Genomic DNA, 25275 nt, shown 5'->3' on the forward strand with positions numbered 1-25275 from the left:
TCCTCCTGTTCTGAATTCCTGTAAAACAGGGGGGCTAGGAGGGTATCCATGTTGTGCTATCACAGGACAGACAACTGCATAGAATATGTTGCACATGACCAGTTTCTGCAAAGATGAATAAAATACTTCCTCGTGGCAACTCAACTTTGATAGTATGGTCTCACAAGTTTTTATTATTGCTATTTCCAACCTTGACTAAAGCTTTCAAGGCTTCCTGCTTTGCTAGAACACACACACCATAGTAAAAGTAATTAAAAACGCAATAAGCTTTACATTTCCTCTAAACCACTGCAGAGATCTCCTATATAAGAGTGACACTTTTATCACCCCAAGCACTGCTTCTCTGTTGTAGTCCTGTAACAGCTGAACAAGAAATTATTTCTTTGATTCTCATTTCCTTCCTTCAGTCCTCCTTCCCCACGCCCCCTTCCCTCTCTTCCACATACAGGAGGAACAGAAAAGCAGAGCAGGGTTTTTACTACAAGACGATGGAAACATTTGAAGGGCCTTAGAATGTTCCCAGACTCATTACAGCTGTCCTAGAGCAGTGGTCTCCAACCTTTTTCAATGGCGCAAAAAGTAAAGTTTTTGAGCACACACCTCCAATATATGCATATGTCCCACTGTACTACCATATTACGCACATTACAAAACATACACAAAAATAGAAATTAAAAATGGATGAGAACGATGAAAGAACCACCAGTAGAACAGCTGCAGAACGCTAAGTCTCAGGAGTTTTGTTACTGAGTCTGGTACAAAAAAAAGGGTTGGTCCATAGCACTTATAATGCAACTACAGTAAGATGCAGCTTTATACCTCACTATAACCTATAAATTGTGATCAGTCAAGATGCTGAATATCAGCAGGCAGTGTGTCTGTGCTGCTCTTTAAACCCCACTTATGAACAGAAGTTTTCTACTACATCGAGTTCTTCCACACACTAACAACTCTTAACAACTCCTCTCCCCCTCAAGTATATCTACTTCTGGAGTTAATATCAGATAACTTAAAAATACAGCAGTACACAAAGCTCTGCTTTAGAATAAACTACTAGATGATTGTCTACATCCTTCTATTCATGGATATCTTCAAAGAGTACAAGATACAAACTGATGCAGAGCTCACTGAATAGACTTTACAGTATTTTCTGCCTTACTGCTGACATCTTGCCTTTCACAACTTTATGTTTTTTGGTTATATTGAAAATTTTTTTTGGGGGGGGGGGGGTATTAAAAATAAGCTGCTCAAACAAATAAAGTCTTTTTCTCTTTCAAAGCAGATAAGCCCTAATCATGATTTTCTTTTCTAAATCACAGCTATCAACACTGCTTGTCCTGACTCTTTGGCAAAGTTACAGGACTGCAAGAAACACAGTGCACTCAAAAGCTGCTGGCCTTGAAGCACACAGAAGCAATCTCCACTATTCAAAGACTATTCTGCTCTCTCTTATTTATAATAGTGGCTTAAAGATGTTTAGCACTTAACAATACCTAATAAAGACAAAGGCTTAGAGCCTCAAGGAGTTTATACAACTTCTAATCTCCCAGCCCCGCAATTGCCACTGTGTGGCTGGGCTGGCACTAAGCAGAAGCACATGGAGGCTATGCATTAATTGCTATGCAAATGAAATGAGTGGGTCACAAGTTCAAAACAGACTAAGGCAGGCTGTTAAAGCATGGAACCTTTTTGCACAGGGTGCTGGGGAAGATAAAAGCTTGTGCCTTGAAGCCTTCTAAACTCTACTCTGCCCAGTTTAAGCCAGGCAAAAAAAAACCAACAAAAAACCAAAACAAGTCAGAGCTTTCAGCTTTGCACTCCAGTGAAGGTGAAGAACTCTGCCCTTGACACTCTTCTTAATCCAGGAAAGTATAACCCTACTACCAAGGCCCTGCAACCAGTGTTGGCTTTCTTAGCACGCCCCCCCCCCCCCCCCCCCAGAAGCTGCTCATAGCCCTTATCCCTCTTGTAACTGTAGATGCCGTGATTTACTTCCCCCCACTAATACAGAGCAAAGAAATAGCACACAAAGCAAGCTAAAACGATTGCACATATAGGCACATTTTGCCCTGAACACCAGGGATAGAGCTATCTACGGAAAACAGACTTGTTCACACCTCTGATTCATTTTTCTTACCATTCAAAAGAGCCCTTCAGTTTTGCAAATATGTAAGAAAATGAGCATTCTCTGCTTCCTCTGCCACGTCTTCTGCTTCTGATCTGCCCTCTTTCTTGCTAGGAAGGGATGTTTTGCTCTCCCTTTCTGCTTCCCTTCTTTCAAAACATTAGAGAACTCCTTGCTAGGTAACTATTCCTAGCTATCAAGTTCCCAATTAGGCGATTTGACAATCAGTGACAATACAATCTGTTTTTCCTATTATGAGCAGGCTCTGCTCTATTAGCTGTGTCCTTATGATCAGGTCCATCATAAAAGGACACACAATTTATGTAATGTAAGTTTTATCAGGCACAAACACACTAAACTTCCTAAAAACCCCAAACCCATTATGGACATACTTCATTCAAACATCAGTTTCCAGTGATAAATACATACCCTTAAATTAACTGGCGTATCAGGATAATGTTTAAATAGAAAATACCAGTTTTCTCTTCCCCAAAAGCATAGATTCCCTTTCTCAATATCAAGTCATTATAGTATCTGGACAGGTTTCCTGTTTCTTGTTTAAAGTCATTGGTAAAACACAGATGATAGTGCAGCTGATAAAACACTGATCTGACCTAATCACATTGACCCAAGCTTGCTAGAGAGTAAAGCTGAGACTTCTGAGATTATAAAGTTAGAACCTACATCTCACAAGATGTCAATATTGCAGCTACATTTTCCCATCATTTTATTCTAATAGCACAGAATAAAATGGAAAAAAAATCTATGTACTGACCAGAGAGCCTAAAAGCAAGCACTTATTTTCTAAGTCTGCGTAGTCTCTATCCACAACCCAGGCTGCTGTCATACCAATACCTCAGCATGTAAGGTGAACAGAGAAAGGAAGAAATTAAATATATAGCAATACAGTTTAACCACAAGGTTGCAGTCTTTTTAACCTTATCTTATTAATATATCTATCTACTTGCATCTGTAAATACATTCCTTTTTTTTTTTTCCTCCTCCTTCTACCTGTAGATGCTGGAGGTCATTGGATAGGGGAGAAGGAAAATTTTTCTCTATTGCAAATGAAACTAAATCTACAGAGCAACATAATCTGTGCATGGAACAGCAAAGATAGGAGTTACAAGAAGCCCTTGCTTGCAAGAGATTTAACCCATTGTTAATACTGTGAGTCTACTAAACATAAAGCACATTTTTCTTCACCCACAATTATTGCTTCTTCACTTATGTGCAATCAAGTCATGTGCATATGATATATAATGACACATGACTGATTTCGAAGTCTTGGCTTTATGTACAAGAACCAAACGTGATACTAGTTGTTTCAGCAGTATATCCCCTAAGGCCTACATCTCTCCATGAAACTGCACCAGTAATACATTTATAATAGGCAACACTAACTACTGCAGAACATAAAAATTAACTGAAGTTATACTTACTGTAACCTGGGAAGCATCCATGAATTGTAGGCCAAAGTAATCGGTTTCCACAAGGTCCAAATGATATACAATCTGGTCAAACAACTCCTGTCCCTTTGCATTTTTCTGTAACAGAAAAGAAAGTAGGATTTTTTAATGGGTGGGTGCAGGTTGGTTTGTTTGAACAGGTTTCTTTTTAAGTTCAAATGGGGGAAAGGAGATGCACAATGGAAAATAATATCTAAATAGTAATACTTTTTATTCTAAAGGATTGTATTGACATTTCTTTTTTATTTTCTTCAAGAAAGATACAGTGACATGTTGCTGCTGCCTGCAGCTATTTCAACAGCATCGGACTTCACTCTCAATGAAAATTTTCAAAGTTCGCTGTAACTCAAAGTATAGGAGAGAAAGGAAAGGCTTATGTCCTGTAAGTGTCCTAAGTCACATTTTAAACCCCAGGAAGCCAAATTCTCCAGGAAAAGCTTGCTTGACACACTGCCTGAAATCTGCTGGTTGTTATCACATATCAACTGCAGTCATGCAGTGCCATACCACCACTCAAGCTGCAACATAAATTCTGGACAGCTTGAAGACTTGAAGAGCACTATGAGGAAAATTAATGGCATTTGATAACAATCTTTCCATAATGTTGCTAAATGCAATCACATTTACAGTCTTTAAATGGAGAAACAGAAAAAGGGGGGGGGGGGAAAGCTACAATTCTTACTCGGCATGCCATCTGAAACACATAGGCATGGAAACAAAACTAACCCTAATCGTGGGCTATGGGTAGACAAGTTAGCTGATCTTAAAGCTAGGCTGCATTGGCCTGTGTACTTGTTCTGAGGTTAAGCCAAGAATTTGGATACCCAGTGTTTCAACTTTGAACACTAGAAGCAGCAAAGCTTGGAGGTTACAGGTGGGTAGGAGAAAGTGGGAATAACAAACCAATTTTTCATGTAAACCCTGCTGTGTTACTTGGGGAAGGAAGTTTTCAAGTTCCTGAGCAAAAAAATCCCCCTTGGCTAAAAATACATGAGATGATCATAAATCTCAGTGAGAGACCGAAGCTACAGGTGTATTCTACACAGGAAAGTACAGATCTGGAACCACTTATGTGCCTGCTGTCCCTCACATATCTTTTTTTTTTTTTAATTTTGTTTTTTTTAAAGCTCTAACATATTAGGCATTACCACTTCATCCCAAAATGTAGCAAAAAATCCCTGATTTCAGCTGAAGGAGAGCTAAACAGCATTCAGTTCCTTCAGTTTGGCCTTCTGCACAAAAGCAGCATCAAATGGAACACGCAGAACTCCTGTCCAGGATCCCAAGCTGTCTAAAATCTGTCTTTTCCAGCAAAAGACAAGATGAAGAGTTTCACCTCTCTCTATTTTTCCAAGGTCAAGCAAGCTTAGGTGTAGGTAGCAAGTTTTATTTGAGGTTTTGGTTTTGGTTTTTTACTAACAACGCAGAAGCACAGAAATTGAAGCTTATCAAATTTCAGGAACAGTATTAGGAGCTCCATTAAAATAAGCTGCATAAAAACTTAAAACAAGCATTAAATTATCATCATAAGATACTGCTTTATTATTTTGGGGGAGCAAGAGGTAGATAATAGCCATTCTTAATCAAAGTTCAACATGCTATTAAAAGCAGATGAGAATACAACAGCTTCTTAAAGCAGTACACTGCTAACAAACCATCACCTTTAGATGTACAATAACTGCTATAAACCAAACAAAAAGATTGCTAAAATGTATCCAGAATGTATTTTCTCATATGTAGTAAATTCAGCACTTGTTAAAAGAAGCCAAACCAAAGCACAACAGAATTTAAACTGATTCTGCCCGAATGAGGGAAGAGGAAACCCTCCAAAGCAATAAAAAAAGAAACGGCAAGACATGAGGAATTCACAAAATCAGAAAAAAACGATTTGATGCCCTACAATCTCTCTGTTCCTGGTTGCTTGCTTTATGACATTAACTGCCAGTACGTTTATCTTCAACTGCCACACACCCAATAGAAAACAGAGACAGCACACTCCACCTTCTGTACCCAAATAGTAGTTAATGTTCAACATACGTGTTACACGGAGAATAGCTCTGCACTGCACGGCTAGACCATAAAATGCAGTATTACATACACAGCTTACAGGAGATCATAACATTTAACTTGTCAGTAAATGAGCTTTCCCAGCAACTCATACCACTTAGATGATAAAGCTTCTGCAGCCAACAAATTGCTGACAACAAACTTTCTTTGAGATGTTACACTAAAGGGGGAGATAAAAGTGGCTAACTCCTTTCCTCTACTGACAGTAAAGGATGACCTGTTCTCCTTTCTTCTGCCTCTTCACTGCCTGACAATCTAGGGAGTCAGATTGAGGACTGATAAATTGGTACCTGTGCATTGAATGAAATGGGTGGTGTAGGCAAAATAGAAGGGTTTTTCCTCCGGATTTACATATGCATAGAAGTGGTCTCTAATGGAAAACATGTCCATATTATGAGAAACTTGCGATTTTCACACTCTTTGCCTCCTCCCCTCCTTCTAGATAACACAGAAGCTAAAAAAAATGCTTCCTCTTTCAAAACCTGGTACCACATAAATAATATGAAACTGATTTCATACAAGAAAATTTTCATAGTAGATCTAATCAGTTGCAATTTAACAAATCACACTTTCTCTATAGACCTTTGACTAGCGGATATTTTTTGAAGATACATCTAAAATAACCCAACCATAAACTAAGAATATTTTACAGTCCTACCTTGCTAGACAGATGGTTCAGAACTGTCAGATATAAAAGACCTGCATAACTTAGATCTTAAAAAAGGAAGAATACGGAAACAAACAATACACATATACTACTATATACAGTTAATACTTTGTTGTTGCAGAAGTTGCTACAATTGGGAACAGTGATGTAAGGAAAGTTGCAAAACCTTGTTTGGTTTTGTGGCTGTGGTTTTTTTTGTCAGGTTTTTTTTTTTTTTTTTTTTTTTAAAGCAACAATTAAACTACTGCCAGTTTTTGGTGGAGTGTTCCTTGGAACCCAGGAGAACTTGTGTGAGCACCATGAAACCTCACCGGCAAACACTGGAGGGGGGCCATTTCAAACATCAGGCTTACAAACAAAACTACAGCCACAACCCAACCTAAAATTGAACTAGCAAGAGGCAGTCACTTCTGCTCCTTTTTGCCTCTTTCTCCTTGAAGAAACCTAGAAAGACTGAATTACATTTGCAGGTTGGGAAGCTCCACGATAATGAGCAACTACTGAAAGGGAAAAAAAAAAAAGAAAAGAAAAGGTGTTTCTCATGTCAGTCAGCCCTGCCGTGCCTGGCAGTCATGCCAGTTTCCTCCACTCTGTACCCTGGAAGCCCTTCTTAAATAACCCCCCCATCATATTTTCTTTGTGACCATGAATCATAGCACCAAAGAAAATTTTTACGTTTAATGAGAATTTATTGCTGGGTTGTCCTACAAGGACTCAAATCAGCATGGGTATAAAGCACCTTGTAGAGACACAGCCACGGCTGCATGGCCCACATTTCAAGTAGGTTAACTTTTTAGCTGCCAAAGACTTCCAGTCTCAGGGAATCTACGGAAATTCTTGTCAGCTAAAACCTGACAAAACAGAGATTAACTTCTCTCATTAGAAACTCTGCCAGACTTGACATGTGAATAGGCAACAGGTTTTAACATGCTTTTGGTGGGCATGAGGGAAAAGGCAAATTCATCAGCCAGGGACATTTTACACCAACTGGCTCTGTCTAAACAGGCTGATCAGTGTTGATTTTAGCTGTTCCAGAGTCGTTTGAAAGGTTTTCGCCAAAGGGCATGAAAAGCGGACATCCAAGCCAGAAAAGTCCCATTTTAGTGCAGTTACGGTGCAAGAATGTCATCGATCGTTCTCAGAACACACACAGCAAAGCTGGACAGCTTCTGTGCACACCTTCCCCAAACTGAAGTGCAGTACGTAGCAACCAAGCGCAGTGCATTTACATGAACCCAAGTGGAGTGGCTGAAATTGTTGAGTCATACGAGAGTGCTCAGGTTACAGCATTACAAACGAACTATTAACAGTTTTCAGAAATAGCTGAAGTTGTGCTTGAGAAAACAGCCTGTCAAATAGGCTAGGAGGTACATGAAATAGCCTGCAAGTTGACAAAATGATAACAAAAAATAGGCAAATAAACTCCTGCCAAGAAAAAAGTGAAAGCCAATTAACTGTAACGTGTCCCAAACGGAATACTGAGTAGTAGCAGAAATGAGTAGGTAGGGCAGATTTAGTTTCTTTTTCTAAAGAAAGCACAGGATTTTGTATTCTGCAATACATCAAATATTTTTGCAGAGTGGGCTGCTATGATCTCATGGTCACAGACCCCAGGTTTTGGTTTCTAGTAAGTTAGTAAAGGAGCATTTGTAGCTAGCAATTCTCTGCTCCACAGGCCTGATATTGCTCTACTCTGATGGCATCAGCATTTCGTCTCCTTGGCATTTGCTGGAACTGGGTAGCTCGGTACGTTGTGCTCGGTCCTCTTACACCCGAACGGTTATGAACTCATCTTTCAAACCTACAACTAAGGCTTTATCTGCTGGCCATGTTCCTTAGTAGTGAGAATTCGCTTTGCCTTTTAACAATCACTGGCAATGTTGTTTCCCAGCATTTCAGATATACTACAGGCTAAACATGCATAAAGCCATCTGGGCTTCTGATTAGCCTTGACTCCTGGTACTCGTTATCACCTGTCCTTTAACTTGCATGCTTCTAGATAGTCAAGCCCTTGGTTTCTCAAACACATTCACCTGTACTCAAAGAAAGCAGTACTTGCATCATTTTAAGCACAAAAATGCAACTCTTTCTATATTCTTATAAATCTGTTCACGAGGTCCCTTGGGAAGACGGTGGGACAGACATCATCCTCTGTGCCCTCTAAACTGGGTCACTGGGGGGGTACGTGACTACAGTGAAGTCATCCTTCGGACCCTGACTCTTGTAGGCACATCAGAGCTAGCTCTTAACTAAAAAGAGCTGCATATTATACAGCACAATTGCTATCATAGCTAACAGCTTCAGCCAAGTACGCATTTGAGGCCATGGCCGGGCTTGCAAAAGCTGCACTGAAAACCATGCTATCCATCCCAGCAACGCTGCTATAGGTAGTACTGTCAAAGACAGTAACATTTTTTCAAGTTCCAAGAGATGACACTCTGCAGAGGGCACGCCGCTCTCTGCAAACTAGCCATGACCTTGGTGCCTGCCCCACTCTCCTCCCAGGGAACCTAATGAACAGATTCCTAAGAATGCGGAGAGTTGCATTTTTGTGCTTGAAATTATGCAAATATTGCTTTCTTTCAATATACAATAAATTCAGTGTTAAGACTAAAAGAAAAGCAAGTTATTTCTTAACACATCACATTTCCACGAGACTAACTTGCTCGAGCTATGTGAAGATATTACGTTATTTTCTTACCAGTCAACCATTGACTCAAGTTTTCAGTTCTGGCTCCAAGCTCACTTGAAAATGTGACACTGTTCAAATGACCATTAAGCCTCTCACCCTGTCATGGCAGTAACAGCAGCATTGCTTCAGAGCCTGCTACTGCATGCAAATTATGTTTAAATGTAGTACAGACCATAGAAACAAGCAGCATTCCTGAACGTGCCCAGAAGAAAATGCAACTGATGCATTTGAACTTTCAGCTGAAGCAGAACAAAATTCATTCTAGCCCCTTTGAAGAATTAGCTAAAAACAAGAGCCAAAATCACCTTAACCTTCCCTTAACCTGCAAGAAAAACCCAAAACAACAAAAAATGCCAAATGCATACATATACCACCAAAACCCCAGCCCTTCAACAGAAGACAAAAAGTCCCCTGAATAGCATTTACTTATTATAACCCTGAAAGCACAAGCATTTTTCTCCCAGTCATTTTTGTCAAGGCCCCAAACTAAAATTGCCATTTCCTGAGCAAAAGAAGCTTACAGGCAAAGTTAAAGAACGCCTCAAAAAACAGCAAAACACCAAAGCAAAAAAAACCCCAACCAACAAACCAAGCCACTTCCTTCAAATTACTCTCAAAGCCTATGATAAAAATAGAACTCTCAAAAACTAGGACTCTCAGAAGTCGCATCCCATCAAGAGGACAGGGGCAACCTCAAATAAAGAAACAGCACACTACCATTTAAGCACATTCTCTCTGCGGGTAGATTGGCACGTAACAGCGCAAGCGAGCTGGATTTCTGTGACTAAGATGCCAACGAGAATTTGCAGACAGATACTAAGAAAAAAATCCCCAAAGAGTTGGTATAGTAAACCTCACTATTGCTGCACAGCAGCATTTCTCAACAGCACTCAAACTCTCATCTCTCCACCAATTATTGGCAAGAATAATCAGTGTTCACTCCCCGCTAAAGAAGATGGAAATGGGGATTAATGACTGCAAATGACAAGTAGCACCTCTGCTCCTTTCCACAGGACAGCAAGGACTGAAAGTAGAAAGTCTATAGAACCAGTACGGAGAGAAGCCTGAACAAGAACAAATAAATACATCACCATATTTTATACATACCAGGCAAGGCACTACCTAAACCCAAATGGCGCTGGGCTTCTAGTCTGATCACGATACCTTTACCATGCTAGCATGACATTGGCCAAGTCTCTCGTATCAGCCTAAGCTTTCTACCTGCTATGTAAGGGCAGTCACTTGTGTATTCAAAAAACAAACAAACAAAACCAGAAAAACAAAACCAAGAAACCCAAACCACAAAGAATTAAGGGTGGGGAAGAATAATACACTATTTTCAAGCTCTGCAATAGGAATGAAGAAAAGATTTTTAATTATTCATGAAGTACAAACTCATTGAGATGAATCAAATATTGGAACGGTAGCACAGCATCGTAGAGAATATACAGAAAATATAGCAGAGGGGGAATTACATTACATGCAGAACAATCACTACAGAGCCCAAAACCATGCCAAGTAACCTGTTGGGAAGATGTCATATGTACAGCAACACCTAAAATCTAAAACAGATTCAAGAAGGTGAGATTTGAAGGGTGAGCCTAGGGTTTCCTTTGCCTTTGCCAGTTCGCCCATCCCTGCTTCCAGTCACTTTCTTCCCCACCTCCGAAACACATTCTACCTCTTCCTCAAGTGGACAAGTACAAAAAGTGGACCAGCTTTGTAAAATTATCTGTATAATGCTAACTTCTTCTCAAAGCTGCTTTTGCACAGTTGTTTTCAACACACATACTTTCACTAATTAAGCTTTATAGTACAGCCCTTCAACAACTAATTACAGTAGCACACCTAGAGCGTCAGAAGTCCATTTTGCTAGTGAAAAAAGGACCATGAAAGTATCATGTCTCAAGACCTACATTATCTGGAAGGGAGAATTCCATCACTTGCTTAGGTTTTTCAGGGAAGATGTCAGGGCTGGACACAGCTGGTTCCAGCCATCTCCACAATGGACGCACTGGTGGTGGTCAGAAGGAAGCAGGTACAAAAGCCAGGAGTGAAGGAGTGGATTTGAGCCTGGGAAAGAGCTGTCTTTATCTTGACCCATGAGCTTTCTTGTTCCTAATTTTTCTCCACATTTTCTTCTCCCATCCTGTGGATAGGGGCTGGGTGGGAGCCTGGCTGTCGGCTAAGGCTAACCCACCACAGTGGGGAAACCTTTATGCAGGGCAATTTTACATTTCAATCATGTCATCGGTCATCTGAAGGGCATGCTGTCTTTGAAGAGCCTTTAATCTCTCCAAAAGCCACACGAAGGGCAAGCAGATACTACCGCAATGGGTGCCCTATAAACGCAATTACTATTGGCAATGTTAATATCAGCACTGACATTTTTATTTTATTGGACTCAGATGAAGGTGAGAGTTTCTGTTTGCTGTCCCTGTCACCTACATGTACTACTGGCAACACAGACCTCTTCCAAGAGCAAAGCACTGTCAACACTTCTAAATGGGATCCTCAGGCAATAGATAAAAACTACCATCAGCCACAGAACAAAGGAGTATAAAAATCCTTACTTGTAACTTTACGTTCCAGAAGTGGGTCCAGACTCCTGTTATTTCAGATACAGACAGGTTACCCCATCACATTTGTACACTCAGAGGCACAATAAAAAAAAATTATTATTTGCATGGAAAGATGATTCTTTTTCACCCCTAGACTGCCAGCTCCCCCTCCTGAACTGCCTGAAATACTACATGCCCCTCAGGTTCAAGCACACAGCTGAAGAAACACAAAGTAGCTAGGATGAGGAGAACAGAAACCCATGCTGAGACTTCTTAACCTACATGATTTCATTTGAAATATAATTTACAGTTCTTCATCCCCACAGGAAGAGGTAGAACTCGATAAAGCTAAGCTGCAGGTGTTGAAGTGGCAGCCACCTCTAAGAGATACCATCAAACACATAATGTAACGTTTTGCTTCCCTCTCGTGACTTGCCCATTGCCCTCCTGCACAAACCATGGTGGGATATAAGTACCATTTTGCTGCAGAGCTAGAGAAGATTCTAGGTAATGACTTTAAATTGCATTTGAGAAATAATACAGAACACCAGCATAAGCTAAATTGACCTAAAAGAGAACAAGGAGAAAAAGGCAAATGCTATCAGAAGAGAATCCCAGGAGAGTTTAGCAAAGACTCTCTGCTTTCTTATGCTAATGGCAGTACCAAAGTTTCAAAAAGACATCTTTGCTTTCTTATACATCTGCATTTGAATGCTCCACGAGTAGAAATGGTGTTAAATAGATGCAATTGTACAAACAAAATTTTCCATATGGACACATCTTTCATATACATTTTGCATGTATATGTGCCTGACTCAACTCTTCCCAATTTTTTTAACTTGTTTTTTAACTTATTTTTATGACTGTCTGCAATAAAACGGTTTACTGATAAGGCTCTAATGGCAACCTTCGTCTAGCATAGACACAGCTGTTTATCCACATTCTGAAGAATGAACAAGGGCTGACATGTCTGCATTTTTTTTTTAATTAAAGAAAACCCACATTTAAGTTAGAAGTTCCGAGTGTCAACATGAGGACCAGAAAGACTGTGTTATAGCTAAAATTGATTTCTTGCATTTCATGCCAACCAATAGATCACCCAATCAAGTTAAGTAAGTAAGAGGCTGAGAAGATAAAAGCAGTGATTATTGACAAAATCTCTAACACCATAGTTATTATGCAGAAAAGCACAGTATTGATCAGAATCCGGAAAAGTGACATTTTCAAAAAAGACAGACAGAAAAGAGGAATCACAAATCTGCACAAGTGTCAGACTCCTCCCCTGTCAGGTTCCCTGCAAGCTGCAATTTTTGCTGCCCGCTTGGAGGAAATATCATACGCCAGCACTTCCTTTGGATGTACCTTGAAAGACTGCCTTTGGAATTTTTTAGGCAAAAATAGAGATGAAAATACATGATCAAAGGTACATGCTGCATGTACATACATTCCAGAGAGTATAGGCAGATCAGCAATAGTTAGAAGGCTACCCCACATATGGTTTGATTTGAAAATCCATTTGCAGCAGGCTGCACTTTGTAGTAACTTGCAGGGAAGTTTGAGTTTTGTCTTTCACTTTGAGGTTTGGCTGCCCTGCCTGTCTCCATGCCATTAAACGGATTCTGGCCATTTACATGTCAAGGAAAATAAAACAGGATCCAAAAGACTATAGTGTAAATTAAACACAAGCACGATAAAGGAGTAAAAAACTAAAGTGTCAGCTTTTCAGCTTGCTTATTTTACCTGTGTATTAACACCACCTCCATAGGAGCTTACACTTTTGACTCAGACCACCACACAAACATCGGAAAACTTCGCCATCGCCACAGTGTTTTCCAGAGATTCAGTAGAACTCGTTAAGCTGGCAACACTCCCAGTTTACAGTGACAGGTTAATGGGGCATTCCTTCTGGCTGGCTCTTTCTACCTGGGCATTTTACCTCAACAGTTTTGCTATGCTTGACAACTTTTACAAAAATCTTTTTCTCAGAGTCTGGACCTCAAGACAGATCAGATCAAACACTCCGAATTGGCCAGTCACACGTGGCTGAACTGCTACTGTCTCAGTTATTTAAAATGATAACTTGGTCTTTTAGTCAAACTTCTTTTTTTTTTTTTTAATTCAGGGAAAAAAACCAGCAAGAATTCCTTACTTACAGTATGAATATATCAGACCATGCTAGCATAGTCAAGTCCATATTTAAAAGCCACTGTAACATGAAGCCACTTCACAGCGTAGATTTTAGTTGGAGGGATAATGGGCTAGTTAAAAAAGGAATCACTCTGTGGTGGCCCCAGCAAAGGCTCTACCACCAATTCTTTGCAGTTGCAAGACAGCCTCCATGCAGATATTAACAAAAATGTTTGGTTATAAAGCAGACAAACAAAATCAGTAAAGGGCTCTTTGTCTCAGAAGAATTTTATTTCACTATGAAAGCGAACACAGGTGCAGAGAATTCCCCCAAAGTCACAATACTTCAATTAAATATTCAATCAATACTCAATTAAACCTAAACCACCAGCATTAATACCAAGCATTCTGATGGACTGAAAAGTGACTCACTGAAGGATCAGATTTTGCTGTCCTAATTCCTTATGCTATCACTAATCACAGAATGAAAGAATCCCAGGTTGGAAGGGACCCCAAGGATCATCTGGTCCAGCCTTTCTTGGCAAAAAGCACAGTCTAGAGAAGATGGCCCAGCACCCTGTCCAGCCAAATCTTAAAAGTGTCCAGTGTTGGGGAATCCACCGCTTCCCTGGGGAAATTACTAATAGAACCAATGTTTCTCATTTCCAGACTTGGACAACAGTCAAGAGCAAACTCCAGTTCTTCTGTTGGAGCAAAGTTAACGCACACCAAGCTCTGGCTGTAACAACAATTTTGCTGCCTAATGGCTTTTAAATGACACCAACAACTCAGCTGACTTCAAAGCCATACACATGTAGCCAGCAGAGCCTTTCACCGCAACCAAATACAACACTGCACCAATGACGTAGGAAGAACAAGTGTTAACTCACTTGTTCAGCTGTGTCGATTCAGAAAGAGACAGCATGTGATGAAGTTTATTCAGGCTGAGCAACAAAGCACATATGACTGTTGATACAGCCAAGGAGTCTGTAGATTAAGAGAGACTCAGTTTTTCATCTCACTGTATAGAAAATACCATATGTTGGGGGAAAACAACCAATTCAGATGAACAGAGTGATAAGCTGAATGCTCAATCACTCGCCAATCATGCACACTGAAGATCTTAAATTATGCCCTCTTTTTAAATTTTGGATGAAAGACCAGCAAAAGTTGTTTATCTCGACTGTTGGGTTTTCAGCATGGTCTCCCACAACATCCTTGCATCCAAAGTGGGACATGATAGTCTAGATAGGTGGATTACTGTGGATGGTTGGATCACTGGGCTCAAAGGGTAGTCATTAATGGTTTGTACACTACCTGGAGACCAGCTGTAAAGAGAATTCCTCAGGGATCTATCCTGGAACCTATCTTGTTTAACACCTCCATCTACCATGTGGAGTAAAAGATGGAACACATTTTTGCTGACTTTTTGGAAGACACCAAGCTAGGGTGTGCAGGTGACTTGTGTGAATGCAGTACACAAGGACGCCGACAAACTAGAGATCAGGAAAGGGCTGCAATGGTGTTATGAGGCTGGACCATATGCCCCATCAGGTCAAGACAAGTACAAGATCACTACAGTGACAGGCAAAACAGACTCAACTTGGGGAAGATTAATTTAATTTGCTGTCAATTAATAGCAGTAGGATAGTGAGAAATAAAAACAGAACCAAAACCACCTCCCCCTCCCTCCACTTCTTCCCAGGCTCAACTTCACTCCTGACTCTTCTACCTCCTCCCCACCGAGTGACACTGGGGAACAGAGGCAGCGGTCAGTCCATAACACTTCGTCTCTGCTCCTCCTTCTTCCTCATGCTGTTCCCCTGCTTCAGCATGGGGTCCATCCCACGGGATACAGTCCTTCATGGACTTCTCCGCTGTGGGTCCTTCTCATGGTCTGCAGTTCTTCAGCAATGGCTTCAGCATGGGACCCTTCCATGGGGCACAGTCTTTCGGGAACAGAAAAGGGGTCACAAGTCCTGCCAGGAGCCTGCTCCAGTGCGGGCTCTCCACAGGGTCACAGCCTCCTTCCAGGCACATCCCCCTGCTCCGGCGTGCAGTCCTTGATGGGCTGCAGGTGAATATCTGCTCCCCCGTGGACCTCCCTGGGCTGCAGGGGGACAGCCTACCTCACCATGGTCTTCCCCACGGGCTGCAGGGGAATCTCTGCTCCGGTGCCTGGAGCATCTCCTCCCCCTCCTTCTGCACTGACCTGGGGGTCTGCAGGGCTGTTTCTTTCACATTTTTCTTGCTCCTCTCTCTCACAGCTGCTGTGCAGTGGTTTTTTTCCCCTTTCTTAAATACGTTATCACAGAGGTGCTACCAACACCGCTGATGGGCTCAGCTTTAGCCAGCGACGGGTCTGTCTTGGAGCCAGCTGGAACTGTCTCTGTTCAACACGGGGACAGCTTCTGGCATCTTCTGTCAGAAGCCATCCCTGCAGCTCCCCTGCTACTAAAACCTTGCTAGGTAAACAAAATACAAATGCCTACCATCCCTCAGAGACTCCACAGTCTTGACCTCGGTATCTAGGCTTCTCATACATCATGTACAGATTACTAGGCCTTCAGTATGAGATTCAAAATAGCCTGTGTTCAGGCGGAGGGTGGAGAGCAGGGAGTCACCTCAGTCAGTCTTACTGACCTAGGTCAAGACAAGGCTATCTTAGATCTGCCATACTCATCCTTACTGAAAGACAATACTCTCTACTCACAGACCACTGAACTCATGTCCTCAATGAATGATAAACACTCTTTCACTCTGTGAGAAGCTCCTTTGTCTGTCTCTCTCACCCTCCCTCCTCACCACCAGCATTCAGAGGATGAAATGCCTCTACCCTATTATTCAGTAACTTCAAGCATTCAATTAAAAGTCATATATATTTTCTATAATATATTTACTGATACAAACACAATCAACCCACCAGAACGTAGGTTATTCTGATATGAGAACACTCTCTCCTTCCTGCTCAGAGATTCCACGCAAAGTGAAGTGCCAAGACTCCATGGGTCACAGAGTCAGTGGGGAGCACACACGTGCCTGCAAGCAACACCAAATGCTTTCCTGCCTCATTTTCACAACATCCAGAGGCTGTGAAATCTCATGTATTTCAAATTGTCCTTCCCCAGCCTGAATTATTCTCTCATTCCCAGTGAATCCATTTTCCCTGGTGAATCACGAAAACATAAAATTTACAAACTACAATATGGCAAATATTTAACACTTTAAAAGCATTTTTAAAGCTAATGTTACTTGAAATGTAAACGTAGGTTACCCACCCCCCCCCAACCTATGTGAGTCAAACTCTCCCACTTTCCCCCACCCCCTAATTTAAGTTTCCTGCAAGTGAACAGACCTAAGATTGACAGTTCGTTGGTAACAAGCCTCTCCTGATTGTGTGTAACTCACACTGAATTAATGCAGTTTTGTTTACAATGCAGCATTTAGAAGCAAAGCGTTTTCTCATGTTATCTTCCAGTTGTCTTCTAGCTTTCATCACTGTTAAAGCTGCTGGTTGTTTTGAATTTTGAGGATAAACCGTGAACTAGGGCGAGTATTAAATTGTAGGAATTTGCTGAAGCACAAGGATAATGGTAGACATCAAACTCTAACTTAAACAATCATCTCTGTTATTCTACTCCAAAACGTCTATTTAGGCAAGTGTAAGTGCTTGAAAAATGGAAGCCTAACTACAAAAGCATTTTTAAAAAAAATCCCTTGGTGTAATACATCTGGTTCCCAAGACACACAAGATCAAATAACAATTTTCAGAAAAGTGCACGTCTAACCAGTTTGTTTTAAACCAACACATTCAATGCTTAAAACACCATCTTTCAGAGAGCCACCAGTTGTCTTCAAGACCCTGGAAGGGGTACATGAATGAAAGAATGAGTTATGGCTTGTTTACCTTTTGGATACTGAGCATGAAAGCCTGGGAGAGCATCCCTCTGTATGATAACTGACATTCCACTTCCCTCATGGAGAGGTTGTGCTACAAATGATTTATTCTGGAGTAACTCCTGCACCTCGGAAAGAGGAAGCTGTCAGGAAGTTGAGCACCCATTTCAGAATAGGTGGTCTGCAAGGTAACCACAGCAGAACAACTCTGCTAGAACCACTATGGCTAAGTTCCTTATGCTGTTAAGTCTTAATACTAAAAACTAAACACATATAATTTTCTACTGCTTAATGAGACTGACTCACCAAAGATTAAAAAGGGTTCGAAGGGCATACCAAAAACATTGCTCAAAATAAAGAAATCCCTTAAAAAAAAAAAAAAAATCTACCAACAGTCCTGAATATACTGAATATAACCTATCAAGATGAAAAAGAACTGAGTGTAGTATGTAGAGTACTCAGTGGTGTTTTTCATTAGTGATATTTACATCATACTTAGAGATGAGAATTTACACAAATTGCAAACGTCTTCCTCACTTTGGAAGATATCAGCAGGCATGCTGCATTATTTAGAAAGCTTCATAAGGAAACTAGAACTGTCTTATTTACATTTCATTTACATGTCAGAACATGCTGGTGCACATGTAACACTACGTAATGGAACAGACATCACATACCGTATTTTTATCATGCACTAAAACCACATCGTAATTTTTTTCAACAGCTCTGGACGGCATCTGTATTTTTTGCACTTTGTAGCAGCTCAGCTATCGATCCCATATTCTTCTTCCAGCATCTTGATAAACTGATTAAATCTTACTTTGATGTTTTCAGACAGGGTAGGGGCTAGTGGAGCCAAATAATCTTCTGTTCACGTAATGTTACAATATTAATACAAAAGGAGTATTTTTGTCTGTATTAAATATAGCAGGCAGATCAACTACCTGGCAAAGAAAGCATGCAATACCAGGAGTATACATCTAACATCTCATCTGCTACTGATCCAGAAAGTGAAGAATCAAAGTCACTGCTGTGAAGTAGAGGAGAAAGACTGTAACTGAAGAAGCTAAGGCTGCAACTATGTGTAACATTTAAGAGTCAAGAGAAGAGAGCAATAAAATGTGAGAAGGGAACAAGAACCACAGAAGCAGGTGTAAATTTTGACACTGAGGAATGCTAACTGGGGAAGAGACAATGAGGAGAAAGACAGGAAACCAGCCAGTCATCTTCTACTAGCCTGGAAACCACAGGGATTGCTAGCATTAATACAACAAACACCTTTCTCTATTAGATGGTATACACACTTTACTGAGTCTTACAAGATCTGTTTAAGGTCATGAATTTATCTTGCTGCCTGATCGTGCAATGTCCAGTGCAACCATGCCTTAATGGTGCCTGGCTGGGCACCATTAACATGATCCAGATGCTCATGCTATAGGCCTTGCACAGCTGTAGGACTCGAGAGGAGCCAGTCTATCTAACTTTCGCCTAAACACAGCTATTGGTAGCTTAAAGAAGTTATTTTTAAGTAGCTTAACTACAAAAACAAATGGAAAAGCCAAATCTGGAGGCCCCAGAGGAGGGAAGAAGATGGCATTAGAAAAATAAAGCAGACTATTTATAGACAAATTTATTAAACCTATAAAAATTTTCCAAAACTAACAAAATTCTTGCACATGTAAATAATTGTACTAGAGAACATATTGCAAGACAAGAATCAAGGTACAGGAGGGAAATAGATTGGGCAATCAGTTGGCAGAAAGCCCTGAATCAACGGCCCATACTCAAAGGATTGCCCAAGCAACACATTGCCCAGATAAACAGCTCCAGAAAATTGTGCAACAAACTCTGAAGTGCCAGTGCCTCAAATTAAGAGAAAGGAAGCACAGCTCTCACACAGCCCACTACCCCACTACGGCTTTCAAACACAAACGCATGAGTAACTCACTTGGATTTTGCGCTTCAGGTTCCCAACACATGCCCACTACAAAATAGCTGGACTTAAAGATTATTGTAAAATTACTATCAATTCCAGACAAAAATATCTGGTGTAGAGGTATGGCATACTACTTCTGAAAGATAATAATTAAGCAGCAACTAAGATGAAGGTAGGGGGATAATCAGTGGTGTACTAGTCAGAATAGAGGATTATTTCATACTAAGCATATTAAACATGGAGATTTGGACTATGTTGCTGCAGCAAGCCAATGTTTACACTCAGAAAGTAAACTCAGTCCTGGTGTGAATATACATAGTCTTTACTAACTCTTGAAGCCACAGACAGGGATTACTAAACATACTCTTAAGAATTCACAAGCTCTCTACTGCTTTCAAGTTTCTTGCTTCCTATTATGCTGAACTTGAATTCCCATCCATCAGTGACAGAGAAAGCCCTTGTGACAAAGATGCTGATTTAGTGAAATACAAGGAGCTTAAGACAAAACTGCTTCTGAGGAATTCCCAGCTCCCCAAAGTAGTCAACTGTGTGCATGAGTGCACATGTGAAGATACCCACACACACTTAAGATCCCACTTTCTCAGCCCCATTTCAGTCAAGAGGCTGATTCGAAGCAATGAAGCCTATAAGGATACTAAGGATTCCCCAACAGCACTGTTAGAACTCCATTACTAGGAGGGAATTTCTCATCGTTATGGGGAATATTAAAAAACAAAACAAAACAAAAATAAAATTTGCCAATAGAACTCTGCCTAGACTCCAGTCCCTTGACAGGAAGAAAAGCCAGACTGCAATCCTGAAGCCAGAAAGATAACATGTTCCCCTAGGACAAAGCCCAAAAGACTGCTTGTGCCAATGCTGAACAAAGCATTCTTGTTCGAAGGGACACAACTGTGTTTTTTTCTTTCCCCACCTCTCCCCCTACACACTGAAGGTACATTAATTAACTGCAAAGCATGCTGCTAGAGCATGTTAAAGCATCTCCACTGAATTCAGAGAGGTTTCACATCTTTACACACACACTCCCAAGCAAAATAAAAGAAAAACAAACCAAAATAATGTAAATATATCAAATGACAGGAGGCTCCAAAATATCCTTTGTCTTGCTGATCCAGACACAGTAGGGATCGACAGATAGATAGGCAGATAGATAGATAGAAAGAAAGAACGAACAAACAGCCAACTCCTGAAAACGTTTAAGGTTAGAGATCTCATGGCTTCTCTGAATCACCTGCTCTAGTGCTACACTGTCTTCCCAGTGGAGAAATTTTTCATTATGTCCAGTGTGAACCTCTCAAGCAGTAAACAGGTCTTTGGTCTTGTTATATCACCTGCCACTACCAAGACATCCTTGGCTCCATCATCTTTGTAACTGCCCTCCAAATAGTTGCAGGCTAATATTGGATCACCCCTTAGCCTAGTGTACTTCAGACAAAGCTCACTCCCTCAGCCTCCCCTTGCAGATCATGCAGACCACCCTGGTAATCATCCACTGAAACATTTGCAGTTACTTGACATTTATTTTAAACTAGTGAGCTCAAAAGGAATGTTGCTGGTGTAGGCTCATCAGTGCCAAGTACAGAAGAACAATAATTTCCATTGATCTGCTGGCCATGCTCCTAATGTAGCACGGTACGAGATTCGTTGACAATGACAGCACACTACTGGTTCATTTTCAACTTGGTTTCAACTATAACCCCCAGTCCTTTTGAGCAAAGCTGCCACCTAGCCCACCAGTTCCCAGCCTGTACTGATTCATGGTATTGTTATGCCTCAGGTGCACAGCTTTGCACTTTGTGTTCAACTTCATGAAGCCTCTGATGGCCCAAGCCTTAAGTCTCTCAAGATCCCTTGGGATTTATGCTTTGCCGTATGTCATGTCAGCCACTTCCACTAATTTAGTGTCATTTGCAAATATATGTCATCTTCCAAATCACTAGTTATTGAAAAATATGGACCCCAGAATCAACCCTTGGTGTACTGCACTCAGCTGCCAGCTGGATGTCGAGCTATTGATAATAGTCCAGCTGATTTTCAATGCATTAAGCAGATTGTTCATCCAGTCCATACTTTGCTCAACTTCTAAATGAGAATGCAGTTGCAGGCAGTGTCCGAAACCTTAGTAAACTCAAAAGGCAATATATTCACTGGTCTTATGTCATTCATATAGCCAGCCATTTTGCCCCAGAAGGCAATGAGATTGGGTAAGCATACTCTTGTTATATGCACACTATTAAGTATTCATTTCTTGACCATGTATTAGGAAATGAAGCCCAAAGGGAGACAAGCCATGATCCTTCCAGGGATCGAAATGAGGCTGGCAAGCCTACAACTTTCAAAGTCTGACTTTCTTGCAGATGGGTGTAGCATTATCCTTTTCCCATGACTTTGCACCTTGCAGTCACATTGCCAACCCTTTCAGCTTCCTAAGGCGAATTCGATCCAGCACCATGGATCTTGGTATATCCAGTTAATTGTAATGCATCCTCATCGAGCCTTTGGAAGACATCAAGCTGAGGGCTGTAGCTGACATACTCAAGGGCAGGGCTGCCATTCAAAGCAACCTAGACAGGCTGGCAGAACAGGCCAATAGGAACCACATGAAATTCAAACATAAACAAAGTTCTGTGCTTAGGACAGGCTAATCCCTGGCAGTAGTACAGGCTGGGGTCTGATTAGCTGGGGAGCAGCTGCGCTGAAAAGGACCTGAGGCTCCTTGCAGACAGCAAGCTGAACACAAACCACAAACACACCCCAGTGACAATGAAGGCCAACAAGCATACTGGACTGTATCAACAGGAGCAGAGCAGGTAGATTGAGGGAGCTCACTATTCCTCTTTACTCGGCGCTTGTTAAATCACATCTGGGAGACAGCATCCAGTTTTGGGACAAGTATAAGAATGACATTGATAACTGGAATAGGTTCTGCGATGGGCCACCAATCATAAGGGGATTGCGGCACTTTCCCTGTGAAGAAAGGCTGAAGGAACTGGGTTTGTTTAGCCTAGAGAAAAGAAGGATTTAGGAAACAGAAGAGCAATGTTCTGATACCTAAGCATAAGTAACTGGAAAGACAGTCACGCTCTTTGCTGAGGTGCATGGTAAGAGAAAAAGACACAAATTGAAACAGGAAAGGTTCCAACTAGATATACTAGAAAACTTCTCACTAGGCTGCCCAAAGAAGTTGTCTTGAAAACTTACAAGGATGGAGATTCTACAAGACGAAGCCCTCAGTCTGAATTCAAACAAAAAACTGGTCTAAATTCAGTTTTGACTCTGCTTTGAGTACAAGCTTGGACTATCATTCCAACCCACATGACTATGAACTGAAAGCATCTGGAAATGTCTCCAACAACAAGAATATTCTCTAGTTATGCTAAGCATTTTCCTGTTTAAGTTCCTCTGAAGAGCCAAGTTTTGGACAGCAACTTTACCTCTTTGTATACCACATCATTTTTTCTTCCACTGGAGAAATCCAATTGGTTTTATAACTTCAGGATTTATGATTCAATAGCTTATGAAGTATCACTTTACAACATTTCATTATGGCCTCTAAACTTACATTGCACCAAAGAAAAATCTGAATTCAAAGAGGGGAGGAAAACACCTCTCCACATCAAGATAGATAGAGGTTGTTCTGTGACCAAAATGATCAAAGTAAGTATCTCTATCTACTGATAGGAGGAAGGATTTGAAAATATTTCCAATATTTTAAAAGCACTTCTGTACTGAAAAGTACAGAAACAACTGTCAATGTGTTGAGACAAGGTACACATGAGAACACACACCACAGTATCTCTCCACCCTCAACAAAGGAGGGAGCACTCTTTCAATTCCCAATCCTTTTTGACAAGAGTAGAAAGGCTAATAAAAATACTGCACTGACCAGCAGTCAACAGAACAATGCTTAATGTACGCCCAGAGATCTCTGCAGTAGATGGCATCTTTTGGTGAAAGAATAAACGGCATTTTCTGCAGAAGGCTGGAATAACTAATTTCAAAATAACAATGAACAACTCGTGAGGTATCTCTTGATTTGCAGACACTCTATGAAGCATCTGCTTTACTGTGTCTAGTTCTGTCCAGAAAGGGCCAAGGAGGGAATCTTTCTGCTCTATTACAGATGGAGGGATCCACATGCAATTATACCTTAGCAACACGAGCCTCAAAAATGCCTGCTGGCTTGCTTCTTTCAGAGATGCAAAGTGGTCCAGGACCCTGCAGCTGTACAGCCTCACTGTCAAGCAGGCAGCAGTTAGAAAGAAGCTTTGCATTGTTAATGCCAACCAATCTTCCATATGCCATTTTTCAAGAATTCCTACTATTAAAAAGGGAAAAATAATCTATTTCTTTTCCCTTATCAACCTAGGATACCAGAAAAGCAAAGCTGCTTCCATAACCAATTCTACTATGAGAAAAGTTACCACTGAAGTGGAAAATAGCAATATTCAAAGTAAATCCCCATAATATCACAGTAGCACTTCAGTGAGATAAATACAAAGGAAAAAGCTCCCAAAATATGAAATGGTCCACTCCAAGGAGGTACTTTAAGTAAGCCCTTCCACAGGACTGGATCCTATCTCTACTCATTACTAGCAAGCAAATCCACACTAAAAAGAACAAAGAAAAAAATCCCTCTGATATACTAATCAGGTACCATGATCCCTTAGAACAAAGGTCCTGGACAAATATTTTTAAATTTTATTCATTTATTCTCAGCATACCTTAGAGGGGGGGTAATTTGTCTAGGAAATGTTACAGCAAATAGTATGAAGACAACTGCATTTACAAGCTAGGAGTCTATTGATAGACTATTTCTTCCATCCTACTACTTAAATAAAAACCCAAAACTTTTAAGTGCTACTTTCTCCAGCTTGTGCCTTCTATCAGAATAGGAGAGGACTGCCCTCTTTCCACAGTTAGAACGGGTTATTTCTGCAAATTCTCAGTATTTCGGGTTTCACTGTAAAATACTTGCCTTCTCTTCACAGGAAGAGAAGTACATAATATGTATTACATTACTTCCCCCCCGCCCCCCTTTTCCCTCAGACAAGGGCATTTCAAGTATTTCCACAGGGCATATTACTTTCAAGGTTTCCACAGGGCTCCAGGTCTCCCACTTAAGAGTCCAAATGACCACAATGCAGAAGATACATCCGAAGGGAGGATTAAGATGGATGTTACCTCACAGCAAAGCCTGTTCCTTCTATTCCAACAGAGCAATTAACCCAAAGGTTGAAAGCAGAGCTACAGGTGAAGTATATTTCTAGCTTAATAGGTTCCCAACATAAGTTTCCCTAAATACTCTCATAAACAAGTTAGAGAAATATGACCCAAAATACAGCGATGCGGGGACTCATCTGGTTGATCAACTGCACTCACAAGACAGCAGCTGAACAACCAGCAGAAGGGCATTTTAAGTTATTTCCTGGATCTGATTCTTTCCAACAGTTTTAATTAGTGGTTTGGATGACAGAATGGGTATGCCTTTAAACATTTATAGATGGCATCAAAACCGTAGCTCAAATAACTTCAGTGAAAGTGTCCAAAATAAACAATTCTGTACCAAGAATTTTTTTTAAAGATCACACTAAAAAGTCAAAGTGGTACTAGTAAAGTAAGTATTAACCAAAGGAGGTTTAAACACAACAAAAATTCCATTAAATATAAGATACTATACAAAGGAGATAAATCAAAGAAGCAATACAGCAGA

At 40.7% G+C, this 25275-nt stretch overlaps 1 protein-coding gene across 3 annotated transcripts in view; it reads right to left on the bottom strand.

Annotated features, from left to right (window-relative positions):
- The window catches only part of EPB41L4B (erythrocyte membrane protein band 4.1 like 4B), a 171169-nt gene that overhangs the window by 117068 nt on the left and 28826 nt on the right, over window positions 1–25275 (bottom strand). For all 3 annotated transcript variants that reach the window (XM_069778719.1, XM_069778718.1, XM_069778720.1), the window contains exon 2: window positions 3568–3672. In XM_069778719.1, coding sequence (XP_069634820.1) covers window positions 3568–3672 — 105 coding nt within the window. The remainder of the gene's footprint in view (window positions 1–3567; window positions 3673–25275) is intronic.

The sequence above is a fragment of the Haliaeetus albicilla genome, chromosome 3, assembly GCF_947461875.1.
Source record: "Haliaeetus albicilla chromosome 3, bHalAlb1.1, whole genome shotgun sequence".
Lineage (NCBI taxonomy): Eukaryota > Metazoa > Chordata > Aves > Accipitriformes > Accipitridae > Haliaeetus > Haliaeetus albicilla.